The sequence below is a fragment of the Lepisosteus platostomus genome, chromosome 12 (assembly GCF_059453375.1).
Source record: "Lepisosteus platostomus isolate fLepPlt1 chromosome 12, fLepPlt1.hap1, whole genome shotgun sequence".
Taxonomy (NCBI): domain Eukaryota; kingdom Metazoa; phylum Chordata; class Actinopteri; order Semionotiformes; family Lepisosteidae; genus Lepisosteus; species Lepisosteus platostomus.
The window spans coordinates 30,197,488-30,219,469 of record NC_142622.1 but is presented as its reverse complement, the minus strand read 5'-3'; the positions used below and the strand labels follow the sequence as shown (position 1 = coordinate 30,219,469).

General features: G+C 37.8%; 1 protein-coding gene across 2 annotated transcripts in view; it reads left to right on the top strand.

The window, feature by feature from the left end:
• LOC148651386 (uncharacterized) overlaps nucleotides 1-21,982 on the top strand; it is a 55,512-nt gene that overhangs the window by 26,798 nt on the left and 6,732 nt on the right. For both annotated transcript variants that reach the window (XM_088601592.1, XM_088601593.1), the window contains one exon: nucleotides 17,251-17,388. In XM_088601592.1, the coding sequence (XP_088457718.1) occupies nucleotides 17,251-17,388 (138 nt within the window). The remainder of the gene's footprint in view (nucleotides 1-17,250; nucleotides 17,389-21,982) is intronic.

Here is a 21,982-nt window from a genome sequence, read left to right as displayed (position 1 = left end):
TGCTGTTTTATTGTGTACGTTTCCTTCATTTTATTGCTAGTGTTTAATCTTTATTACTATTTGTCTCTTTGTGATGATATACATGGATTAAGGATTGATACAAATTGCAGAAATGTGGTCTTAGATGTGCATGCTCATGCGCTATAAGTTCTGTATGGGTCTTACTGAAATATTTTACTTCTGTCTGTTTTCCACATCTGACCTCTTTTATGTAAACTTTTGCAAATAAGAGGAAGCAATAAGAAGAAATAAGAGGAATTTAGTTTATCTAATTCATTTGCTGGATCCCACCCACCCTCTGTAACAAGGTGGCTTATTACAGATTTGCCACAGATCTCTACTTTGGTTTACGTAAAGAAGGGCTTCCTGTTCTGAGTTTTAAATGCGTTTGCCCTTAGTTTCCACATTGTGCTTTCAAATCTGGCTCCACCACATTCTGAGGAACTTTCTTAATCCTTCTGAGAAACAGCTTTAAAAAGGTTTATTACCACTTCTAATCATTTAAACTTTTAATTCCTTTTCTGAAATGCATTATGTTACTCATGCTTAGTGATTGGCATTATGCAGGCACAAACAGCAGGTGCAGTGATTCTGTGCAGCTATTTGTTATACAGAGGGAAGCTTGTGAAGTTCATAAGTAAATACCACTTTCACAGCATTATGTCTGTACTCTGTTCATGGTTAGTGATGGAGTCTCTAATCAGTAATTTATGATATGTTACTAGTAAAAGGAAATTAAATGGTATTAAAGAAAAAAGAACTTAATGCTTTACAATTTTAAATGAAATAAATTAATAGAGTTAAAATGAAATTACTGTGATTTGGCAAGCGTTTGGAAAACAATGGGATGTTTTGTGCATTTTTTTGCTTTATCTAAATTCAAGCTCCTAAGGTAGTGCAATTGTGTTTTGTATCACTACAGATGCAGCCATTTATAATGTGTGGTGGTGTGCTGCAACAACTGCTGTGGCATGGTGAACACCACTGCTTAATTCAGTATTTTTTCAAATGATCTGGTGTGGGGCTGCAATACTCTGTAAAACTCTGTGAAACTGCCAGGTGGCTCAGTGAAATCTTTATGTACTCCAACTGCGTGTGGCTGTCACATAATACTATTTCTAATAATAAAAATTTAATATTTGTATCCCATTAGTGTTTTCCAGGGTTAATCATATTCTACAAACAACTGCATTAAATACAATGATTACGCACTACTCCAAATAAGATACTATACAGTTTGTCACAAAACTGTATAACACGAACAGAAATATAATTTTTAAATTACATACAATATACAGGATTATAAGTAATTGTTTATAATTAGTAATTAGAAAACATAATTTTATTTAGAATTTTGATTACTACAAATATACACAGTGGCTTTAAAAACATTGTATTTAAAAGCAAATAAACATATAAACAACAAAAAAGAGGCCAGTAGTGATCTGAATGACTTTCAATTAATTTCAAAGAATAACTTACTGTATGGTTGCATACTGTAAGTTGGAGCTGATACGCACTTGTCCATTCAGAGTGACGCAGTGGTGGTTCAGTGGTAGAATTATTTTCTGCCGTGCAGGAGGCCTGGGTTTGATTCCAGGCCAATGCCAGACCCCTTGGGGATAATTAAGACTCTTCCTCTAATAATAAAATAAATTATATGTATACCATATTTATAATAATTTTAAACAGCACAACATGTCAAATTAATCAATCAAATCAAATTTTAAATTAATATTAAAAAATAAAGTAGCAATAACATTGATTAACCTGGGTAGTATAGAGAGACTGTAGAAACCATGACACGCTGGGGCTATTGTTTAGCTCACTATAAACGTGATGTGTTTTTTCAGGTTTACATATTAATTAAAATACTTTGTTTAGTTTTAATGTTAAATTCAATAATATTGTTACTTAAAAATATGTAAGACAAATTATGTTATGAATATAACACTTTATCAGTTTCTCTATTGGTTTCTATAGTGGCTTGGTAAAAGCTTGACTAAGTTAGCAACAGTATCTAAAGAGGGGATTGGTGGTTTTATTGCACTCAAAACGGAGAGCTTTAAATCTTGTATAAAATACCGGTAACTGCAATGCGTGGATCTAGCAATCTCGTCCTGTCACTTGGATGGCAGAGTCGGTGGTCAGTATCACTTGATATGGTCCCTCCCACCGGGGTTGCAACGTCTGGGAGGGTATCTTCTTCACCCATACCAGGTGAAGCTAGGTATCAGGTCGTGTCCTCCCTCTACTGGAGGTCCCAAAGCGTCCAGCACCTGCTCACGAGCCCCTTGCACTGCTTTATTGAGGGTGAGGGCAGTGAAGGTCCCATCTCACCCCCAGCAATGTGGCCACAGTCTGACACACTAGTGAAGTGTGTCCTTTGATCAGAGTCCAAGCGGCAGGGCAGCCCCCACCGAGGAATTAAAACCCATCATCAAATGTTTAGCAGTTACAGAGACAGTGGCCTTCTTAACTGGCAATACCTCAACCCACCAGGAAAACAGATCCACCATCACTAAGAGTCCAGTTTTCCCTTTACATACTGGCAAGCTTCAATCTTCAATTTGCCAGTGCATGAAAGGTCCCTCAGGGGCAGGCCGTCTGAGAGTTGGCACCCGCACCTGAGTTGTAGTTGAGTTCTTTTGACACACATCACATCGAGGTACCACATCAGAGGCTATTGCTGCAAACCCGGATCCCATCCAATTTTGTAAAACCGACGTGCTATTTGACTCACACCCAGGTGTCCAATGGAATGCATTTGTCAGGCAGTAAAAGGCATTAAGCTGTGAGGGCATTCAGGGCGTCCGGTCTGCTGGCAGCGCTACAGCCCATCATCATGCAGCCCCACATTCTTTTCTAACCATGTCCATTTCTCTGTTCTGGAGGCCTCAGCCTGAATGTCCTGTAGCTGTCCCTTTTCCACCAACAGAGGTCTCAGACTACTGCTCTCCCAGGGCTGCTCGCCTGGTGGCCGCATCTGCAGGACTGTTCCCTCGAGTTACTAGGGGCATTATTGTGTCCCTTGCACTTTACCACAGCTACTTCAGTCAGCAACTGCAAAGCTTCTAACAATTCAGAGACAAACCCAGCATTCTTAACTGGAGTCCCTGCCACAGTGAGGAAATCCCCATTCCTCCAAAATCCATCCAAAATCATGACATACACCAAAAGCATATATGGAATCTGTATAAATTGTAGCAGATTCCCGTTTAGCATATTTACAAGCTTCAATCAATGCTTTAAATTTGGCTTGCTGTGCTGAGGCAGTAGGGGGCATACTCCTATCTACAAATACATCAAATTCTGATGTAATCACCCAACCAGCCCTCCGCCCCCCTTCATGCACCAGAGAGGACCCGTCCGTGAATAATGTTATAAGTCCTCATTTCCGAGAGGATGTTCAGCTATCTTAATCCCCTCGTCTTCTCCCATTACCCACTGTTCACAGCTATGCTCAACTAAATGATTCTCGCCAGGGTCTGCAAGGAGATGAAGACGGGGTTAAGCGTTCCTTCCCTTTCAATGGTCAGGTTGGAGGCCTCTAGGAGAGCCTGCCATTGGGTCCACCGTGCCATAGTTACCTGACTTACTCGATTAAGTAGGAGCAGTGTATGCACAGGGTGGGGGTACCGCATTATTAACTGCTGGTCTAACACAAGATTACTCACAGCTTGTACAGCCAAGCAGGTAGCCTGCACAGCCCTTAAACACAACCCCCACCCCTTGGCCACTGCATCGAGGGGTCCTGAATAATAATCCGCCGGGCAATGCTTACCTCCATACTCCTGCGTCAGCACAGCTGCCCAAAACCTGTTTTTCTCACATTCAGAAAAAATGGTTGGTCCGTCTGAGGGAATCCCAAGGGAGCTTGCTTCAAATCATTAAAGGTGGCTTCTGCTGCCGGAGACAAGGCAATCTTGTCCTTGGACTGCACTCCCCACTTAAGCAGATCTGTTAGAGGTTGTGCTCGCACTGAAAAAGAACCCACCCAGGCCCTGTTAAAATTACACAGGCCCAGAAATTATCTCAATTTCTTCACAGGCTTTGGTATTGGAAACCCTCAAATAGCCTGCGTTCTATACTCACTGAGTTCCCTTTTCCCTTTACTGATCTTTTGTCCCAGATAGATCACAGTTTCTAAACAGATTTGTGCTTTATCGTAACTGGCTTTATGACCTCTCTTTGCTAGAAGGTCTAGTACTTGGAGTAACTCGACCTTATGGGTTTCCTCGTCAGGGGAAGCAATCAGAATATCATCCAGATACTGAATGATCACAGAAGTCAGTTGAGGTAGTTCACGTAAGTGCTGTCTCGAAGCCATGTGATACACTGTCGGGCTGTTGTGAAACTCTTGAAGTAGTCTGGTACAGGTGTACTATTCTCCATCAAACAATAAATGCAAACCAATCCTGAACCTCTGGGTGTAAAGGTACTGACCAGAAACCATTTGCAATGTCTATGACAGAATACACAGTATGATCATGTATTCTTGAGCATGCGCTTTCTGCAGTATCTTAAAGTGACCTGTTTTTTGTCTGCTGCATATCAGATTTAGGGTGGGGCACTTCTTTTGCCCACCTATCAATATCCTCAGGTTTAGGAATTCTCTGTCTTTGTACCACTACGAGGACCGTAGCAGGGTCACTCAGGAAGGAGGGGCCCGGCCCCTCATCCTCATCCTCATCCTGGTTTAGCTTTCTCCTTCTCATTCCTATACTTACACAATTTGCAATTTATCATTCTCAATCTTTAATTTCTTAACCTCTTCCTCCAACTCACTTCGCAACTTATTTACCGCATATTTGCGCTCTGCTACAGCCTCCAACCTCCCTTTTACATCCTTGATCTGCTTTTCCCAATCAGTTTTCTCGGCTGTATCCTTTCTCACTCTCAAATGTTTTCCTAAAATTATCTGTTAATCCTTACACCACTGCTCATACACTTTCCAACAATCCTGCTCAGGCCAAACACCGTCTGATAATCTATATTTCTTTTTCAGCTTCTCCTCACATGCACTGAGCTTTTTCTTCTCTGACACCCAGTTGGAGATCTCCCCAGGTTTATCTGCGCACCATCTCATCCTGCTGGGATTACCGCAACTGCGTACCAACCCAAACCATTGGTTTTACCGCAACCAGGGGGGCCTCTTTCTTTTTTTTTTCTTTAACGGTACTGTTCTTCCTAGGTACACTCTGCCCTGAGGATAACCTTCCCTTTAAAACCTGACTGGTCACTTCCCTGGTACAGGGGATGCCCAAGACTCCCAGTCTCTGACTTGCAATTCCTAGAGAGCGTCAGGTTGTCTCTGAGCAGCAGGCGAGAGACTTCAGGACTTTTTTACAAAATAGGAGTCCTTTCCACTTAGTTAAGTGCCTTATTTTCTGTCGCTCCCACCGCCCAGGCGACCCCTCCACTCCTGGAATCCTGCCACCAACTACGCCAAAACTGTTGAATCAGAAACTTAACTCGGGTTTGGTCAGAGAAAGGAATCATTATTGTGTACACAAGGAGCAAACAATTAGTGTGATAGCAAGTGAAGTTCAAATTACAGTGTGTTTTTCTAGCTTATATATAATATTGTAAGCAGGTTGGAGGAATCATTATCACTAGTGTAGCTAAGCAACAAAGCGGTCAGCAGAAGTACAAGGACGAGAAATAAGGAAAACAAGGGTGCTAGTGTTGCATACCAGAGGTACAAAGGAGTACTCCCAGAACCTTGAGGCCTGTGTGACTACTGAACTGGAAACTTTGTAGCTAACTAAAAACCTTTTTTTTTCCAAACTTTTTATTTAGAGGTGAAAGGGTTTACAAACATAACCAGAACAGCAGAATAAACATTTACCTTCATCTTACATTTCTGCCACATTGTATATAAATATAAAATGAGCTATTTACACTATGCCAGCAGGTATGGAGGGCCATACAAAATAAAATACAATTGTCTCATAAGAAACACAACAAACAAAAAAAACGTCTACACATAGATATCACTGCATGTTTTCTCATAAACTCCCTATAGGGAGATAAATTGAATCCAAGTTTTCCAGTATTTGCTAAACCTCTCTGCCTGCAATCTGAGAGAAAAAGTTATTTTTTCCATTATTTAGATCTCATTCACAACATTGTGTTGGAGGTTCTTTTATAAGCCATTTTCCTGTAATTACTTTTTTACTAGCTGCTAGAAGAATACTTAATATATATCTATCCTTTACTTCAATATCATCAGTCAAAATTGCCCAAGTATATAAAAGAAAAGTCAAATGGTACAGATGCAGCCATCCAAAGTGCGCGGCCTCGCGCATCGTGACGCGCGTTGACGCAAAATACCGCGGTACGTGATTGGTTGACCGACAGGGGCACTCGTGGTCCGTTGGTCGGTCGTAGAAAGATTTAAATGTCTTTACTGTGCCCATTTTAGTATTGAATATTTATATGGAATTTTACCACTGAAGGGCAATCTTAGTAGCTGAGCATAAAAAGAAAAGGAGCATACTGTAACGCGTGTGAAGGCCATAAACAATATTAATTTTGGAACATAAACATACAGTATATGGCTGGTCTCAGTACTTTAAAGAAAAAATACACACCAGTATTCCATTTCTCCCTAAACATTTTAAGTCTTTAACTAACGTGATACCGGAGTCAATAAGCATACTTTTAGAATTTGATTAAAAGGGAATATAATATGGAATCGCGTATCTAAAGAAATTAATAACGATATAATTATATTCATGTACCGCAACACAAGAATAGTACACCTCGTACATTGTCTGTTGATAATGTTTCGGTAGGGCTTTTTCAGCACTCCACATGTGACCTTGCCGGTGGCGCTGTGGGTTAGGTTACTGACTCCCACGTCAGATGGTGAGTGTTCGAATCCAGCCGAAGCCATGACTTTTTTTTTAACAAACATTTCTTTGAAAAAATAAAACTTTTCCCTGGGTCAGAGATTAAATAAAACCTCACTCTCACCAAACCAATTTATAATTCTAAATATCACAACATGATTGAATTTAAGTCATTTTAATAACAATGAATACTCACCTATGCGTTACAATATAAACATTTATATTGATTTAAATCGTGTTTTGATTTAAATCGCAAACGCGTGTTTAAATATACGTGTTTTTGATTCACAATCAGACAAATGCAACATAAATTGATATCTTTGTCTTCTAAGTATCTTAATAAAGTTTCAGCATAGCTTTCTCCCCGTTTACATTTATTTTTCTTGGGATCTTGGGATCAAACATGGAAAGATTAGATTTTAATCGTTTTTATTTTTTAAATACATTTTAGAAAAGTGTAATCTATACTAAAAAGCTGTACACCACCTGCTATAAAGATACATATTGTAATACTTTCCGGTTCGGATAGGACAGACACAAGAACTCAGACTTGCGGAGTTAAAGCAAGTTAAAGCCTTGATTTTATATATCACCTTTAAAAGTGGCATCTCAAAGCAAGGTAAATACCCAACACTGATTGTACCCATCTGTCATGCTAATAAAGCACCTTGAATTGAATTTAATTGAATTGAGAGAGAGGGGGGGGCGAGCGAGAGAGCACAGCCAGGACAGACAGGCAAATAAGATACACTCCACAGACATTCACAACAGCGACATATCATAAAACGTTTGCACATATAGTTTAATTATTCGTTGTTTTTCAGGAAGTTAAAAAAACACTTGAATTACTTATCCAGTTTCTCGAAATAAAATTATTTTTCAAGCAATGCAACTAACGTCGGGCAACGTGTTTTTTTTAATCCAACATTGACAGCCACATCTTAAATCTTGTCAGCTCTTTTTTCTCTATTTGAATTGTGGCGATTCAAACAACCTGGGATAACAAGTGGTCTCAAAGCCACCGAGCTCACAGAGCTTCAACAACAGATGACAATTCCCTTAGTCTTCCTGAAATTGTCAGATTATGAGTGAATAAAAGCATTTTATTAAAAACACGTTTGCATTTGTTTGGGAACTATATTATGTATTTTTCATATGTAAGATATAATGATGTGTTCCCGCACGACTTTAAAAGCTTGAAAAACAGGTTTCGATTCACATTATCTGGCGAGCCTTGTTTTGTCAAAGGACAGCATCTAAAGAAATTAATAAGATATAATTATATTTGTGTACTGCGACAGGGCTGTGTAGGGCTGTTTCACCTCTCTCTTCATGTGACTCTATTCAAAAGCCATCTAACAAAGAGGGGATGAGAAGAGTGACAAACTAGTATACTTTAGATCTTTTTTTCTGAACCGGGGAAAATCTGATCATGTTTCTCTATAACAATAATAAAAACATTATTTTACATATCACCTTTTATGTGATATCACCTTAAGGACAGCACATACAAGGGTTAATTGCACAATGGACCGCGCAAAGAAATTTAAAATAGTCTTCTTTAGGTGTGAGGGCAGGAGTGGATCGCAGCAGGCATAATCAGCAAATTAGGAAAACAAAGAACAGGACAGGTGAGACGTGTATCCAGAGAGCGAGTGATCAGAAAAATGAACAGCTGTTACGCCCAGGTTTTCGCTGAAAGACTATGTTCGGAAAACTTCTAAGCCCGTCACAAAGCAGGAACTGATTGATGCGATCTATAAATTCTAGGAGGAAGAACTGACCAAAAAAAATTGTAACAATTTTAGAAAGACAGTCTCACGTTTGTGGACAGTCTGTTATTCCTGTTAGACGAGGAATGTAAAAAAGACAATTACTTTTTGTCAATGAAAACCGGCGTGTGTGTCTCTCTCTGCTGGATGTCTCTCTCTTTCTCTGCTGAATGAATAAAAGCATTTTATCAAAAAACGCGTTTGCGTTTGTCTGGGTATTTACTTTGTAATCAAAGTTTTTTATTATTGTTATAGAGAAACATGATCAGATTTTCCCTGGTTCAGAAAAAAAGATCTAAAGTATCCTAGTACTAATCTGATCAATCCAACTGCCTGTTTCCTGTGCTTTCTCTATCCTTTAAAATACCCTGCATTGTGGAATAATAGTTTATTACATAGCCAGTATCACAGGCCAGTTCACAAGTTTGCATGCATAATTTAATTTTGAAAGCCAGTGAGACATCAGGTACTACTGTTGTATTTATGAAAAAGAAACAAAACAAAAAGCATACTAACAACTGTGCCATCCTATTCCTTTGTTAATACATTTTATTTTTATAAACAGTTCAAATTGTTAGCAAAATATTTTGAATTATATTTTACCCTGTTTTTTCTTTGGTTTTGTATTTAACTTATTATATGATAGTCAGATTTAATGTATATTTGAACAATGAAAATATATTTTTACAAGTGCAACAACTTATTACAGTGCTAAATTCAATATTATTGATTACTAATAGTTTATGCTTACACCTAACTTTCTTAATTAGATGTATTTAAAACAGTGAACTACTGTAAGTGTAACATAACATTCAGAAATACAATCGAGAATAGTTTTGTGGTGTTTGTATAGATGAAACGTTCCTAAAACGTATAACGTAACAAAATTAAATAAGATTAAAATCTGTAATCCTTCCACTTGTATGTCGTCGGAAAATACAAGAAGTTTCTGCTTTGTCTAAGGATGGTATCAAAAAGTGGTGAGAAAGCTGTGCTTAATGATAATTAAGGGACTTAAAAGTAAAACGAGATGCTTCAAATTGCTTGACTAATTTTAAAAACTAAGTTATAAATGCAGACGCTCTCGGTGCCGCGCCAGGTCTAAATATCGAAATATACATTCGCCCCGGGCAGAGGCCGAAGAGCCAGAAAGCTCGTGGGGTGCGCGGGGAAGAGCAGGACAGGAGTGAAAGTGGTCAGGGCGGGGTTTAGGAAGGCCGCCGACCAGTGCGGCTGTCCCACAGTGAAGCGGGCGTACAGTCTGGGGAGGTATCCATTTTCCTTGTAAATAGTTCCCTGCTTCTGCACCCCTGGGTCTTACTCTCTCTCTTTTCTCTCTCTCTCGGGTGCGCGGGCCGTGTGTTGGCTTGCTGTTGGTGGGCGGGGGCGCGGGAGAGCCGGGCTAGCAGGTGGTGACAGAGAAGAAAAATAAAGGCTTTCACTTCCTTTAAATCCGCAAGTCTGAGTTCTTTTGTCCGACCTATCCAAACCCGAAAGTATTACAATATGTATCTTTATAGCAGGTGGTGTACAGCTTTTTAGTATAGATTACACTTTTCTTAAATGTATTTAAAAAATAAAAACGATTACAATCTAATCTTTCCACATTTGATCCCAAAATCCCAAGAAAAATAAATCTAAAGTGGGAGAAAGGTCTGCTGAAAGTTTATTAAGATACTTAGAAGACAAAGATACTGTATCAATTTATGTTGCATTTGTCTGATTATGATTCAAGAAACACATATAACTAAACACGTTAACACATATAACACGTGTGTTAACACACTAAACATGTATAACTAAACATATAACTAAACACGCGTTTGCGATTTAAATCAAAACTCGATTTAAATCAATATAAATGTTTATATTGTAATGCATACTGTACAGCCTCCATTTCTCTTATCAAAAATGACTTAAATTCGATCATGTTGTGATATTTAGAAGTATAAAAGTCAATTAATTGTCCATAATATTGGTATTCTATTTTTTCGAAGAAATGTTTGTTAAAAGAAAAGTCACGGTGCCAGCTGGATTTGAACACACAACCTGCAGGTTAGTAATCAGGCACGTAGACCAGTGGGCTACTAGGGAAGTCACATGAAGAGAGAGGCAAAACAGCCCTACGCAGCCCTGTTGCAGTACACAAATATAATCATATCGTTATTAATTTCTTTAGATACGCGATTCCATATTAGCAGAAAAGCTTAAAACTACCACTTTTTTACACGCAATTTCACATGTTAAAGACTTCGATGCTTAAAATGTTTAGGGAGAAATGGAATACTGGTGTGTATTTTTTCTTTAAAGTACCGATTCCTGGAATCTGACTGGCTGACACCCTTCTGAAGTGGTTCCATAATATCTGGTATACGGAAAAGAAAGCGTTGATAAAAAAGCCTGGATTCTCATGTATCTGATACAAGTATCTTTTAATACAGTCTTTGATGTGCTCTTGAGGATCCTTGTGATATTTTGAGCTCTGGTTGAATGATAAGTGTCGCAGTTTAAATAATTTTCGTAGTTAGAAATTATGAAACGCTCTGTTAAAAGCAAGGGAGTTTTTATGTCCGTTGCACTAAAAGAAAATGCCTGACAAAGTAGGGCTTGGACAGATTCCGAGTGCTTGTACAAATGTGCTAAAGAAATTACCAAAAAAAGTCATTCCTTAATCGTATTGGCTAGCTAATGTCCTGTCCTCGTTAGTTAGGTCTACGAAATGCTGTGGTGTTTGTCAAAGAAAAAACTAAAAGTATTTTCGTTTAAAATGACGGTTAGAAAGAATGTGGACCAGCGTCATACTTTGAGTTTACAGCTTGTCCAAAGTCATTCATTATTAATAGTATTAGTAATATCTTCGGTAAAGGCTTTGATGCATAAATATTTCTGATAAAGGTAGGTTGTGTACTTTTGTCCAACTGAGCAATCTTGCTTTCATAAAATATACCAACTTTTTAATGACTGATGATTAACATGCTGTAATACACAGTTTAAATTTAAAAGCTCAAATGCTATACATGAGAGGTTAAGCTTTATTGGCTCCTCCTGGCGGTTTTACAAGGTGATGGCGGATACTTTCCAGCATGACGTCAAATGACCCGATATACTGCGTGATACTGCGTTTTGATGCGACACGCCCACTGGGGTATACCGCGAAATACCCCACCCATTTTGAATGGCTGCATCTGTATATTCAAATTTACTAAATTATATGGAAGAGTTATATGTATAGATTTCCAGTAATGGTGTATTTTTGGACATGACCAAAATATGTGTGAATGAGTCACATCATACTCTCCACATAATCTCCAACATTGTGAACTACTGCCTTTTTGTTTGGCTTTAATTTTAGGGCTGATAAACAGAGTCAGATTCTTCCAACAAAACTCTCTCTAAGTCTGTGAACTTGTAGAGCCCTGTTGAAATCTACACATATAATTCCACTGATCCATAGAAATTGTTGTGTTGGTTTCTTTTTCCCATTTTATTTAAATATATTCTGTTGATTCTTTTTTAATATATTCAGTACTACTGTACAGCTTTAATATTATTTTTTTCAAATAACCTTGCTGATATGCAACTACAAAATTATCAAGCAATTTATTACTTTCCTTTATACGTGGGTACTTTCTCCAGCTATTTATATAATATCTAATTTGAATATATATATATAAATCTTCTTTTTCCAATTTATATTGTTGTAATAGATCTTTAAAGTTTTTCAGATGGTCTTGTTTCGTCATAGTTCATATTGCCGTAATCCCTTTCGTAGCCCAAACCTTAAACTTTCCCAAAGGGAAAATCTGAATCAGAAACTATCCATTTTAATAGTTTTACCTCTCTCTCCAAGGCACAGGTTTTTATTATCTTAAACTACATTTTAATTGGTAAAGCTAAAAACCTTTTAACTCAATCTGATTACAAAGTTGGATGGGATTAAAGGAAGATTTGCTGTACAATTGCATCAATGTTTTCCATCACTTTCTCTTTAATAAATTGTATACTAAATTTGCCTGTACAGTCTTGTTTCATCTAAGAACAAGTTCCTAAAGGAACTTTACTTTGAGTTAGCCCCCTTTTTTTTTCAACTAAGGTTCCAAATATGCAGTACATATGCAAAACTAGGGGGAATCACTGTAATATGTTCTTTTCAGGGTAATGATAGGTCTGTGAGTTGAACTCTTAACCAAAAGCTCTGCCTCAGTTGAAATTTGTCAGCTTGGAGCAGGTTAAGAATTGAGGATATGTTGCTTTACTTAATTGAATACAATCCAATTACAAATACAATTTCCTTTGTGAAAGCGACAATACTTTTGTCAACATGTTTACAAATGTTATCTGGCTAACTGAGTAGTCTCGCTTTGTGAAACAGCCTCCTGGTGCTCCATGAATCTTTACACTATCAGTAATCAATACAACAGATTGCAGCAATATATGCTGGGCACACCCTGATCTCACACATGGTTGTAAAACAGGGTTAATATTTTCTGTTTCAGAAAGAAATCTAATTTGTTTTAGATTTTGTATCTTGTTTTAACTGTTAATACAATAGAAAATATAATTGCGGTTCTGCTGCATAATTCCTAGTATTATGAGTCATAACTGTGTATTGTACCTGTGATATATGGTTGTGTATACAGTGTTACTAAACAGGTGCAATCATAGTGTTTTCACAGTGAAAAAAATATGCAGTTGCTGTGTTGATTTAGGTTACTTTCCACTACATTCTTTTCCATGCAAACCCACACAGAAATAATATTTGTAATATGTTTGTTGACTGTTTTTTAATATTTGAATTGGATTCTCCATTTTGAATCTTGATTAATTCCCACCTATTAGCAGATATTACAAATATCAGAATCCAGACAGCAGGAAATATTTCTAAAGACATAAAGACAATGGGCCATTAGAATAATCAGTTTCTGGATCAATTTATATGATCAAGACACCTCTACCACTATTTTTAGTTGGGGAGAGGACAGGAACATAATAAGATTCATGATTATTTTTAGAATAAATTGATACATATTTTTATTTATTCATGTTAAATATTAAATCTAAATAATAAAAGTTCTAACTAAATCATACATAAATTGTATCACCATTTGAATCAAAATCATAATTGTTTTGAATTACTTAATAAAATGTACCAGAATTTTCATTTAATTTAACACTATCTTAAAGGTAATAACTTTATACTAGATATTCATAACCCCCAACTTGTAAGTGATTTCTCCAGAATATACCCAAGCGGTTAGTATATTTAAAGACATGTGAATTCTTCATTCCCTGGCACAGCTTTGGTGAAAAGAGTAATAATCTAGGCATAATTCACACTTTGTTAAACAAATGTTTATTAAGAAGGACAAGAAAAAAACACTATACTACAGAAAACAACAACACACAAGTTACTCTATCTCAGTAACTGAGATAACTTAATGAACTGAAACACTTACTTAAACATCTTCGTGCTTCCAAGAACACATTTTTCCTCATACCCAGACAAAATATAAGCTTTAATGCTTATATATTATTATATATTTGGCTAGATGAGTAAAGGCAATGTTAGCTTGTTAAAACCCCGTATTTGTTTTCTGCATGGCATTTATAGGATTTTGTAGAGTCCTGTAGGGTTTGCTTTATTGTACAGTAGACAGTATTTTGAGTACTAGGTCTGATATAAGGGGACAAATACAAAAGACAAATATTTACAATACTTTAGGATTTTGTGAGTGGCATTTATTAATTTTAATTTTTTTAAGGGCCTATCAAAAAGGGGATCCAGAAGTACCAAGAAAAACATTTACTATAGTTTTTAACTCCGCACATGAGCCAAATACCTGGACACCAAAACGTACAGTACAACTTCCACACAGAATCACAGAATTCTGTTAATATCCACAAATAATCATACTGTAATTCAGCTACGGGTTTACAAGTTCGGGTACACTGTCCAGATTATCTAGATTTACACCTCTGTTTTGCAGGCCAACATTTAAATAAAAGGAAAAATACCTTAACTATATAATGGCAAATCGTAATATTAACAGTTTCCGTTTATATACTGTAAATCCCTTGTTTTCTGAGAATTTCTGTGAAACTAGTCACATTAAAAAATTGTAGTCCAATCCAGTCTCCTTTCTTAACAGAAATAAAATTCAATTCTAAATGGTAGCTAACACATTTCATTCTAAAACATTAGCTAGACTATGTATTTTATATGTTTATATAACACAAAATACTATATTTTCAAGACATAATTATTAGATTAAGAAAAACACAAATGAAGCTGCCATTTTAGTAACATCTAACACAGCAAAAGTGCCACCAATTGAAGTTTTGAGCAGTGAAAGTCTGATTGTGGCATACTGGCTGGAACTGCGGTTTGTGTACACAAGATTTCATGTGCATTATAGATGACTGCATATCTATATCATATACAGTATTCCCCTTACTGCGTCTTATATTCAGTGTCTTCAGAAAGTTTTCTCTGTTGAACTATTCCAAATATTTGTGTTAAAACAATTACCACATTTTTAATGCATTGAAGTAATTTCTCCTTTATTCACACAACAGTTTAAAGTGACCAAAATAATTTTGTTCTGTAACAAAAATGTATAAAAGATGGAAATACTGTATCTTGTTTGCTGAAGTATTCTCCATCCTAAGTATTTCATAAAAGGACCTTTTGCAGCACTTATGGCAAAAGTATGTCTGTAGGGTATGCCAGTATATGCTTTGCACATCTGAATTTGAGAATTCTTGCCCATTCTTTCTTGTAGATTTGCTCAAGCTTTGTCAGATAACTTTTTGCCTTGTGATTTCAGGGTCTACCACATGCTATTATGTGGCCTTTGTGTTTCAGGAACTTTCGTCTAGTTTCGTCTATTTCCCATAATCTGTGTAGTGCTGCAGAAAAAGTGGTCTTTAGGTTCTCCCATCTTAGACATGGAACCATGTAGTTCTGTCAGGGTGGTCATTGGGTTCTTGGTCACTTCAGGACGAAGGTCCTTCTTGCCGGGTGACTCGGATAGGGAGGACAGCGTTCTCTAGGAGTAATTTGGTATTTCCTAATGATGGACCTGACTGACAAGCTTTACAGTGATCTCACAAGGAAATTAGATACAGTACAGCTGCGCTCAGTTGGAGTGTCTTAGCAGGTCATAAGGGTTAAATTAAATTACCAAGTTAAATTAAATTAAGATATTTCAATGTTTTTTTACAATGTTATATGTAAATAATTTCCAGAATTTTAATTCCATATTAACATAATAGTTATTTGTGTAGATCACTGACAAAGATTCCATACAGTATAAATCTATTTGTATTTGAATTTACAGCATAACAAGTTGTGAATACTTTCTGAAGGCACTGTATGTTGAGCATGGAACCGAGTATTATGCAGTGTACTTCTATGCTGTGTACTTGTATCTATAAATAGAAAACATTATGCTTAATCCATTCTTAATGTGTTCATTGGACTGCCTGGTTTTCAAATGTTTCTGTCGTAGATATGGTTATATTGTACTTACAAGTAATGACACTGATGTGGTGGTTCTTTGCACTGGTTGTTGACTATGTTGACTGTGATGGGTTATGCTTTTATTAGAGACCTCAGAGACCTCATGGATTTTCTATTAATCTGCAGTACATTAATTTCTGTTAACATTAAGTTACAGAATATGCAAAAACTTGCCTTGTGTATCTGCATTACACTACATTTTACAGACCTTTTATATACCACCAATTAAAGCACACATAGTGTAGATCTATATTTGAATATATACTCCAGAATAAAATTTAATGACTTAAGAAGTCATGGATTTGTAATATTTCAAAACTGATGATTGATAATTGACTGAGTCTAAAATAAAAGTAACATTATGTTAGAAAAGGTAGATCTTAAAGATAGATACTTTATTGTCCACTAGTGTGGAAATTTGTCTTTGGCTTCTCCTATAAAAGTACAAAACACACAAGCAAAACATAAAAGTCGCATACAATCACGTGAAGTACATTAAATCACAACAACAGTATCTGATGCATAAATAAATGGATAAATTTATAGGTTGTGGGGGACTACATTTACATACATTCATTGAGCTGTTTTATTGCAGAGGGGACAAAAGACTTCTTATAAATGTTTTTATGTGAATTTGGTACCCTATACCGTCCTCCTGATGGGAGTATTATGAATTACGAATGGAGTGGGTGTGTGGAATCAGCTGTGATGTCCCTTGCTATTCTGAGAACTGTATTATGATATAAATTGCTGAGCTGGGGCTGCTCTTTCCCAACTACTTTTCCTGCCATTTTTGCAGTCCTGGACAGTTTGGTTTTGCTTTTCAACCCCAGGTTTCCATACCACACTGTCATGTTCAATGCCAGGATGCTCTCAACAAGGCTTTTTATATGCCATCTCTAGGACATTTTTACTGACATTAAAGTTCTTTAGTCTTTGAATTAAAAACAGCCTCTGATCAGTATGTGTGCCCATATATTTAAAACTCCAGCAAAAAAGAATAAAATGTTTTTTTACAGTGACAAAATATTTTTTGTGTTCAGGTTTTGGTGAATCAGAATGATTAACTGTTTTCTAAATTGATTTTTTTGGATAACAGAAGCAAAAAGCAACTGTCCTGATGTGGTCAGTGGAGCAGGGTCTTCAACTGCGGCAGGAAGCCCTGCACCATCTCTTGGGGGCTTGTTTGCTGGAGGCTTTCCTGTGCTGAAACCTGCAGGCAAGAGAGATTACCCGGGTAAGAATGAGCACCATTGCAGGACAGTTGTTGTGATTATTGCTTACTGTAACAGGAGACAGGAAAGAGAGTATGGATCCTTGCAGGACTCAGGAGAGAGAGAGAGAATTCCAATCCGAATCACAAGACAAAAACGTAATCCAGGAAACAAAGGCAGAAGGTCTGATAACGGGTGACACAGCAGGAGAGCAACAATCCAAACCACATGACTAAATCGTAAACGAGGGGGCAGGCAAGAAAGTCTGATACCGATTAGACAGCAAGAGTAAATAACGCGCACTTGGAAGCTCGAGGAGAATCCGCAATAGTGAGCAGGGAAGTAAGGAAAAGGGGGAACTGAAATAGTGACAGGAGTGAACGGAGATACAGTAGGTACATTACTTGCGGCGTGAGCGTTTGTTAAACACAGTGCGCGAGGGACTGCGAGACGGGACAGAGACGCTTTATGTAATGAGAAGTGTAATGCGTAACACTTACAGTATATAAACAAATAGAACATAATTATTTTTAAAGGGGAACTGCAGTGCTGTTTTTATATGTCAGGGTTCAAAAGAATCTGCATTGATGAGTGCATTTCAAACCACAATAAAAGTAAAATGTACACAGTAACTTGTAAAACCTCCAATTTACATGACAAAATAGACCATTACAAATTACAAAAAATTCCAGGTATGGAAACAAAACTTCCTGTGATGTGAAGCAGTCTTGTGAATACATTTCTTTTAATCCAATAGAAATATTGCTCTTGATTTTGGTACAGCTTTGCTGACACTTACTACTTGTTAGCTCTGCATGCAGATCATGTTGGATAATTTTCGCGGTGAAATGTCTGCTGCACAACCTGTACATATTTGCTTGTACATCACAAAAAATTAGTCAATATGGTGACTAGAGAGCAAGAAGGACTCCATGTCACAATTTGTAGGAACTCAAATGTGAGTTTGTGACAACATGGCAAATTACAGTACTTTAACAGAGTTCACAATTTTGTGCTTAATTCGAAATTTGTACAATTTTTGTGTGATGTCAATGAATTTATTTTGTTAACTAGATTTAATAATTGTTCTTATAAATAGGGACTGCAGTTCCGCTTTAATATGTAAATAAATAGAGAATAATAACAAATTTCTGTTTTACACCATAGATGCCAACATAAGTTAAGAAAATATGCTATAGAATGCTTTCTGCCAAACAAGTCCACTTATAGCCAAGAAGTCACATCATACAGTGCCCTCCAAAAGTAATGGGACAAATTAGCCCATTATAGCTTTATGCTCAGGAAATTTGGATTTCAAATCACAAGATGAATATGAAAGAAAATCAGAGAATATCCACTTTTACCTTCTTTTATCTACCTTTTATGCATGGGTATTTTTATGCATAAATATTTACCGTTATATACCAACAGCACTTTTTTTGTTCAATCTCCCACATTTATATCATTAGTATTGGGACAAATGGGTTTGCAGCTGTTTTTAACTGCTACGGGGTTACACATTGCATACATTTCACACACATAAAGGTGTGAAGGTCTAGGCATGTTTGAGGTCTTGTGAAACTTCTTTTGAAGTAATTCACCTGAATTAGTCATCAAAAACCAACATGAAGATCAGAGAGCTCTCTGACAGAAAAGAAGGCCATTTTAAAAATGAGAAGAAAGAAAATGACCATCAAAGAAATTAAGACTCTTGGCATTGCAAAATCAACAATCTGGAATGTTCTTAAGAAAAGGAAACAACTGGAGTCACGAGTAGAGAACAAGGCATCTCAAAAAGTCAAATGCAGTGGATGACAGAAAAATATTTCTCAGTCTAAAGAAAAACCTCAAAATTACTGATAGTAAAATAAAATAATCTCCAGAGTGTGGAGGTGCGAATCAGAAGGTTTCACCAAGAAAATTTCAGACACTGTACTAAAAGGTATTAGCCCCTCATCAGCAGCAAGAACAGAAGGTCTCAATTGGAATTTGCAAAAAAATACTGAGATGAGCCACAGGAATTCTGGAGCAAGGTTTTATGTACAGATGAAACCAAAATAAACATCTATCAAAGTGACGAAAAGGTGAGAAAAACAGGAGCAGCCAACGATCATAAGTATACCACTTCTTCAGTAAAGCATGGTGGAGGGAGTATCAATAATAATAATTTATTAGTCATAGTAGTAGTATTAATAGATCACCCACCTGGATGATGCAATGGCAGCCACAGTGCGCCAGTACACTCACCACACAGCTATCACTGGGGAGGAGAACAGAGTGACTAAGCAGATTTGTAGATGGGATTATTAAGAAGCCATGTTTGGTAAGGGCAGGGGAAAATTTGGCCCTTAGTGTATTGATTAGTGTAGAGGTAACACCTCTACTGTTTTTGAGAAATGCCCTGGAATTTTTAATGACTATAGAGAGTCAGGACCTTGATTTTATATCTCATCAGCAGGACGGCGCCTTTTTACAGTATAGTGTCCCCATCACTATTGGACCCACAAACACCTCTTCCAACAGCAACCTTAGTTTTTTTCCAGGAGTTCTCCCATCCAGGTACTCCCACCCCAGGTACTGAAGATGGCAGCGGTTGGATGAACTCAGAGATATACAAACAGATCTTTTAAGAAAAAATGGCACAAGACTGTGATTATGCAGCAGGACGATGACCTGAAACTTACTGCACACTAAGGTGCATGTTAATCAGACAGAAAAAGTGGAACATTTTAAGTTCAATTTCACATTTATATGTCATTCCAGCCATATACAACTATACAGTGGAATGAAATATCGTTCCTCCTGGTCCACTGTGCAAATACAGACAGGACACTGACATAGACATTGTAGACAGGATACACATAGTGCAAAGTGCAGATAGTGCAAATACATATTACAATATACACAACACACTGGGGGGATTTAAGCCCTGTTTCTGGAATTGGGGTGGGTGCAAGTAGATTCCAGGGTGTTGAGGAGCCTGACAGCCTGCGGGAAGAAGCTGTTACAGAGTCTGGTGGAGCTAGCCCGTATACTGCGATATCTTTTTCCAGATGGTAGGAGGGCAAAGAGTTTACGGGAGGGGTGGGAGGAGTCATCTATTATACTGAAGGCCCTGTGTAAGCAGGGGTAAGCATGGGAGGCTCCAATGATCTTTTCATCTGTTTCTGCAATTCGTTGCAGGGTCTTGCGGTCTGAAGCGTTGCAATTAGCAAACCAAACAGTGATACAGCTGGCCAATGGTAGAAAGTGGTATGAATGGGCGGGGGAAGGTTTGTCCTCCTCAGTCGCCACAGGAAATAGAGACGCTGCTGTGCTTTCTTGTCTAGGGAGGTGGTATTGAGGGACCAAGTGAAGTCATCTGTAATGTATACATCAAGAAACTTGATGCTTCTAACTGTCCCCACAGGGGAGTCGTTGATGTGCAGTGGGGAGTGATCAGCGTGGGCCCTCCTGAAGTCAATGATTATCTCTTTTGTATTGTTTACATTAAAAGACAGGTTGTTGTTTGTGCACCAGTCCACTAGTTGCTCTACCTCCTCTCTGTATGGTGACTCATCATTATAATAATAATAATAAACTTTATTTTATATATCACCTTAAAGGTGGCTTCTCAAAGCGCTTTACATCATTGTTGCTAATGAGGCCCACCACTGTCGTGACATCGGCAAACTTGATGATACAGTTTGAACTGTGCATCTCAGGACAGTCATGAGTCATCAATGTGAACGGCAGTGGGCTGAGCACACAGCCCTGGGGGGTTCCGGTGCTCATTGTGATGGTGCTGGAGATGTTATTACTGATCCGGACTGTCTGACGTCTCTCGGTTAGAAAGTCCAGAATCCAGTTACAGAGGGAGGTGTTGAGGTTCAGCAAGCTCAATTTTTCTGTCAGCTTCTGGGGGATGATTGTATTAAATGCTGAACTGAAGTCAAACGAAAAGCATTCTTACATAAGAGTTTTTCTTATCCAGGTGGGATAGGGCCAGGTGAAGGGCAAGAGATACAGTATCATCAGTAGACCGGTTGGGGCGGTTTGCAAACTGAAGGGGGTCCAGAAGGGTAGGGAGTCTGGACTTTATGTGGCTCATGACTAGTCTCTCGAACCTCTTCATAATAAGTGGTGTGAGTGCAGATAGTCATTGAAGCAGGAAACAGCCGACTTCTTTGGCACTGGTATAATAGTGGTGGATTTGAAGCATATGGGGATGACCACCTGGCACAAAGAGATATTAAAAATATCTGTGAGGATGTAACATTCCTTGCACATTCCTTGAGCACACAACCAGGTATATTATCGGGTCCAGCAGCCTTACGTGGATGAACTTTGGCTAGTGTCCTCCTTACATCAGCTGCGAACAGGCAAAGCACCTGATCCTCGGGAGGAAGTGTGGTTTTTGTCGCAGGAACAACGTTCATTGATTTAAACCGTGCATAGAAGTTGTTCAGTACATCTGGGAGGGAGGCATCACTGTCACTGACAGGTGGGGTAGTACTGTAATCAGTAATGGCCTGGATGCCCTGCCACATGTGCCGCCAATCTTTAGTGTCTGGGAAGTGGCATTGGATTTTTCGTGCATAGGAGCACTTTGCCTCCCTGATGGTACAGGACAGGTTG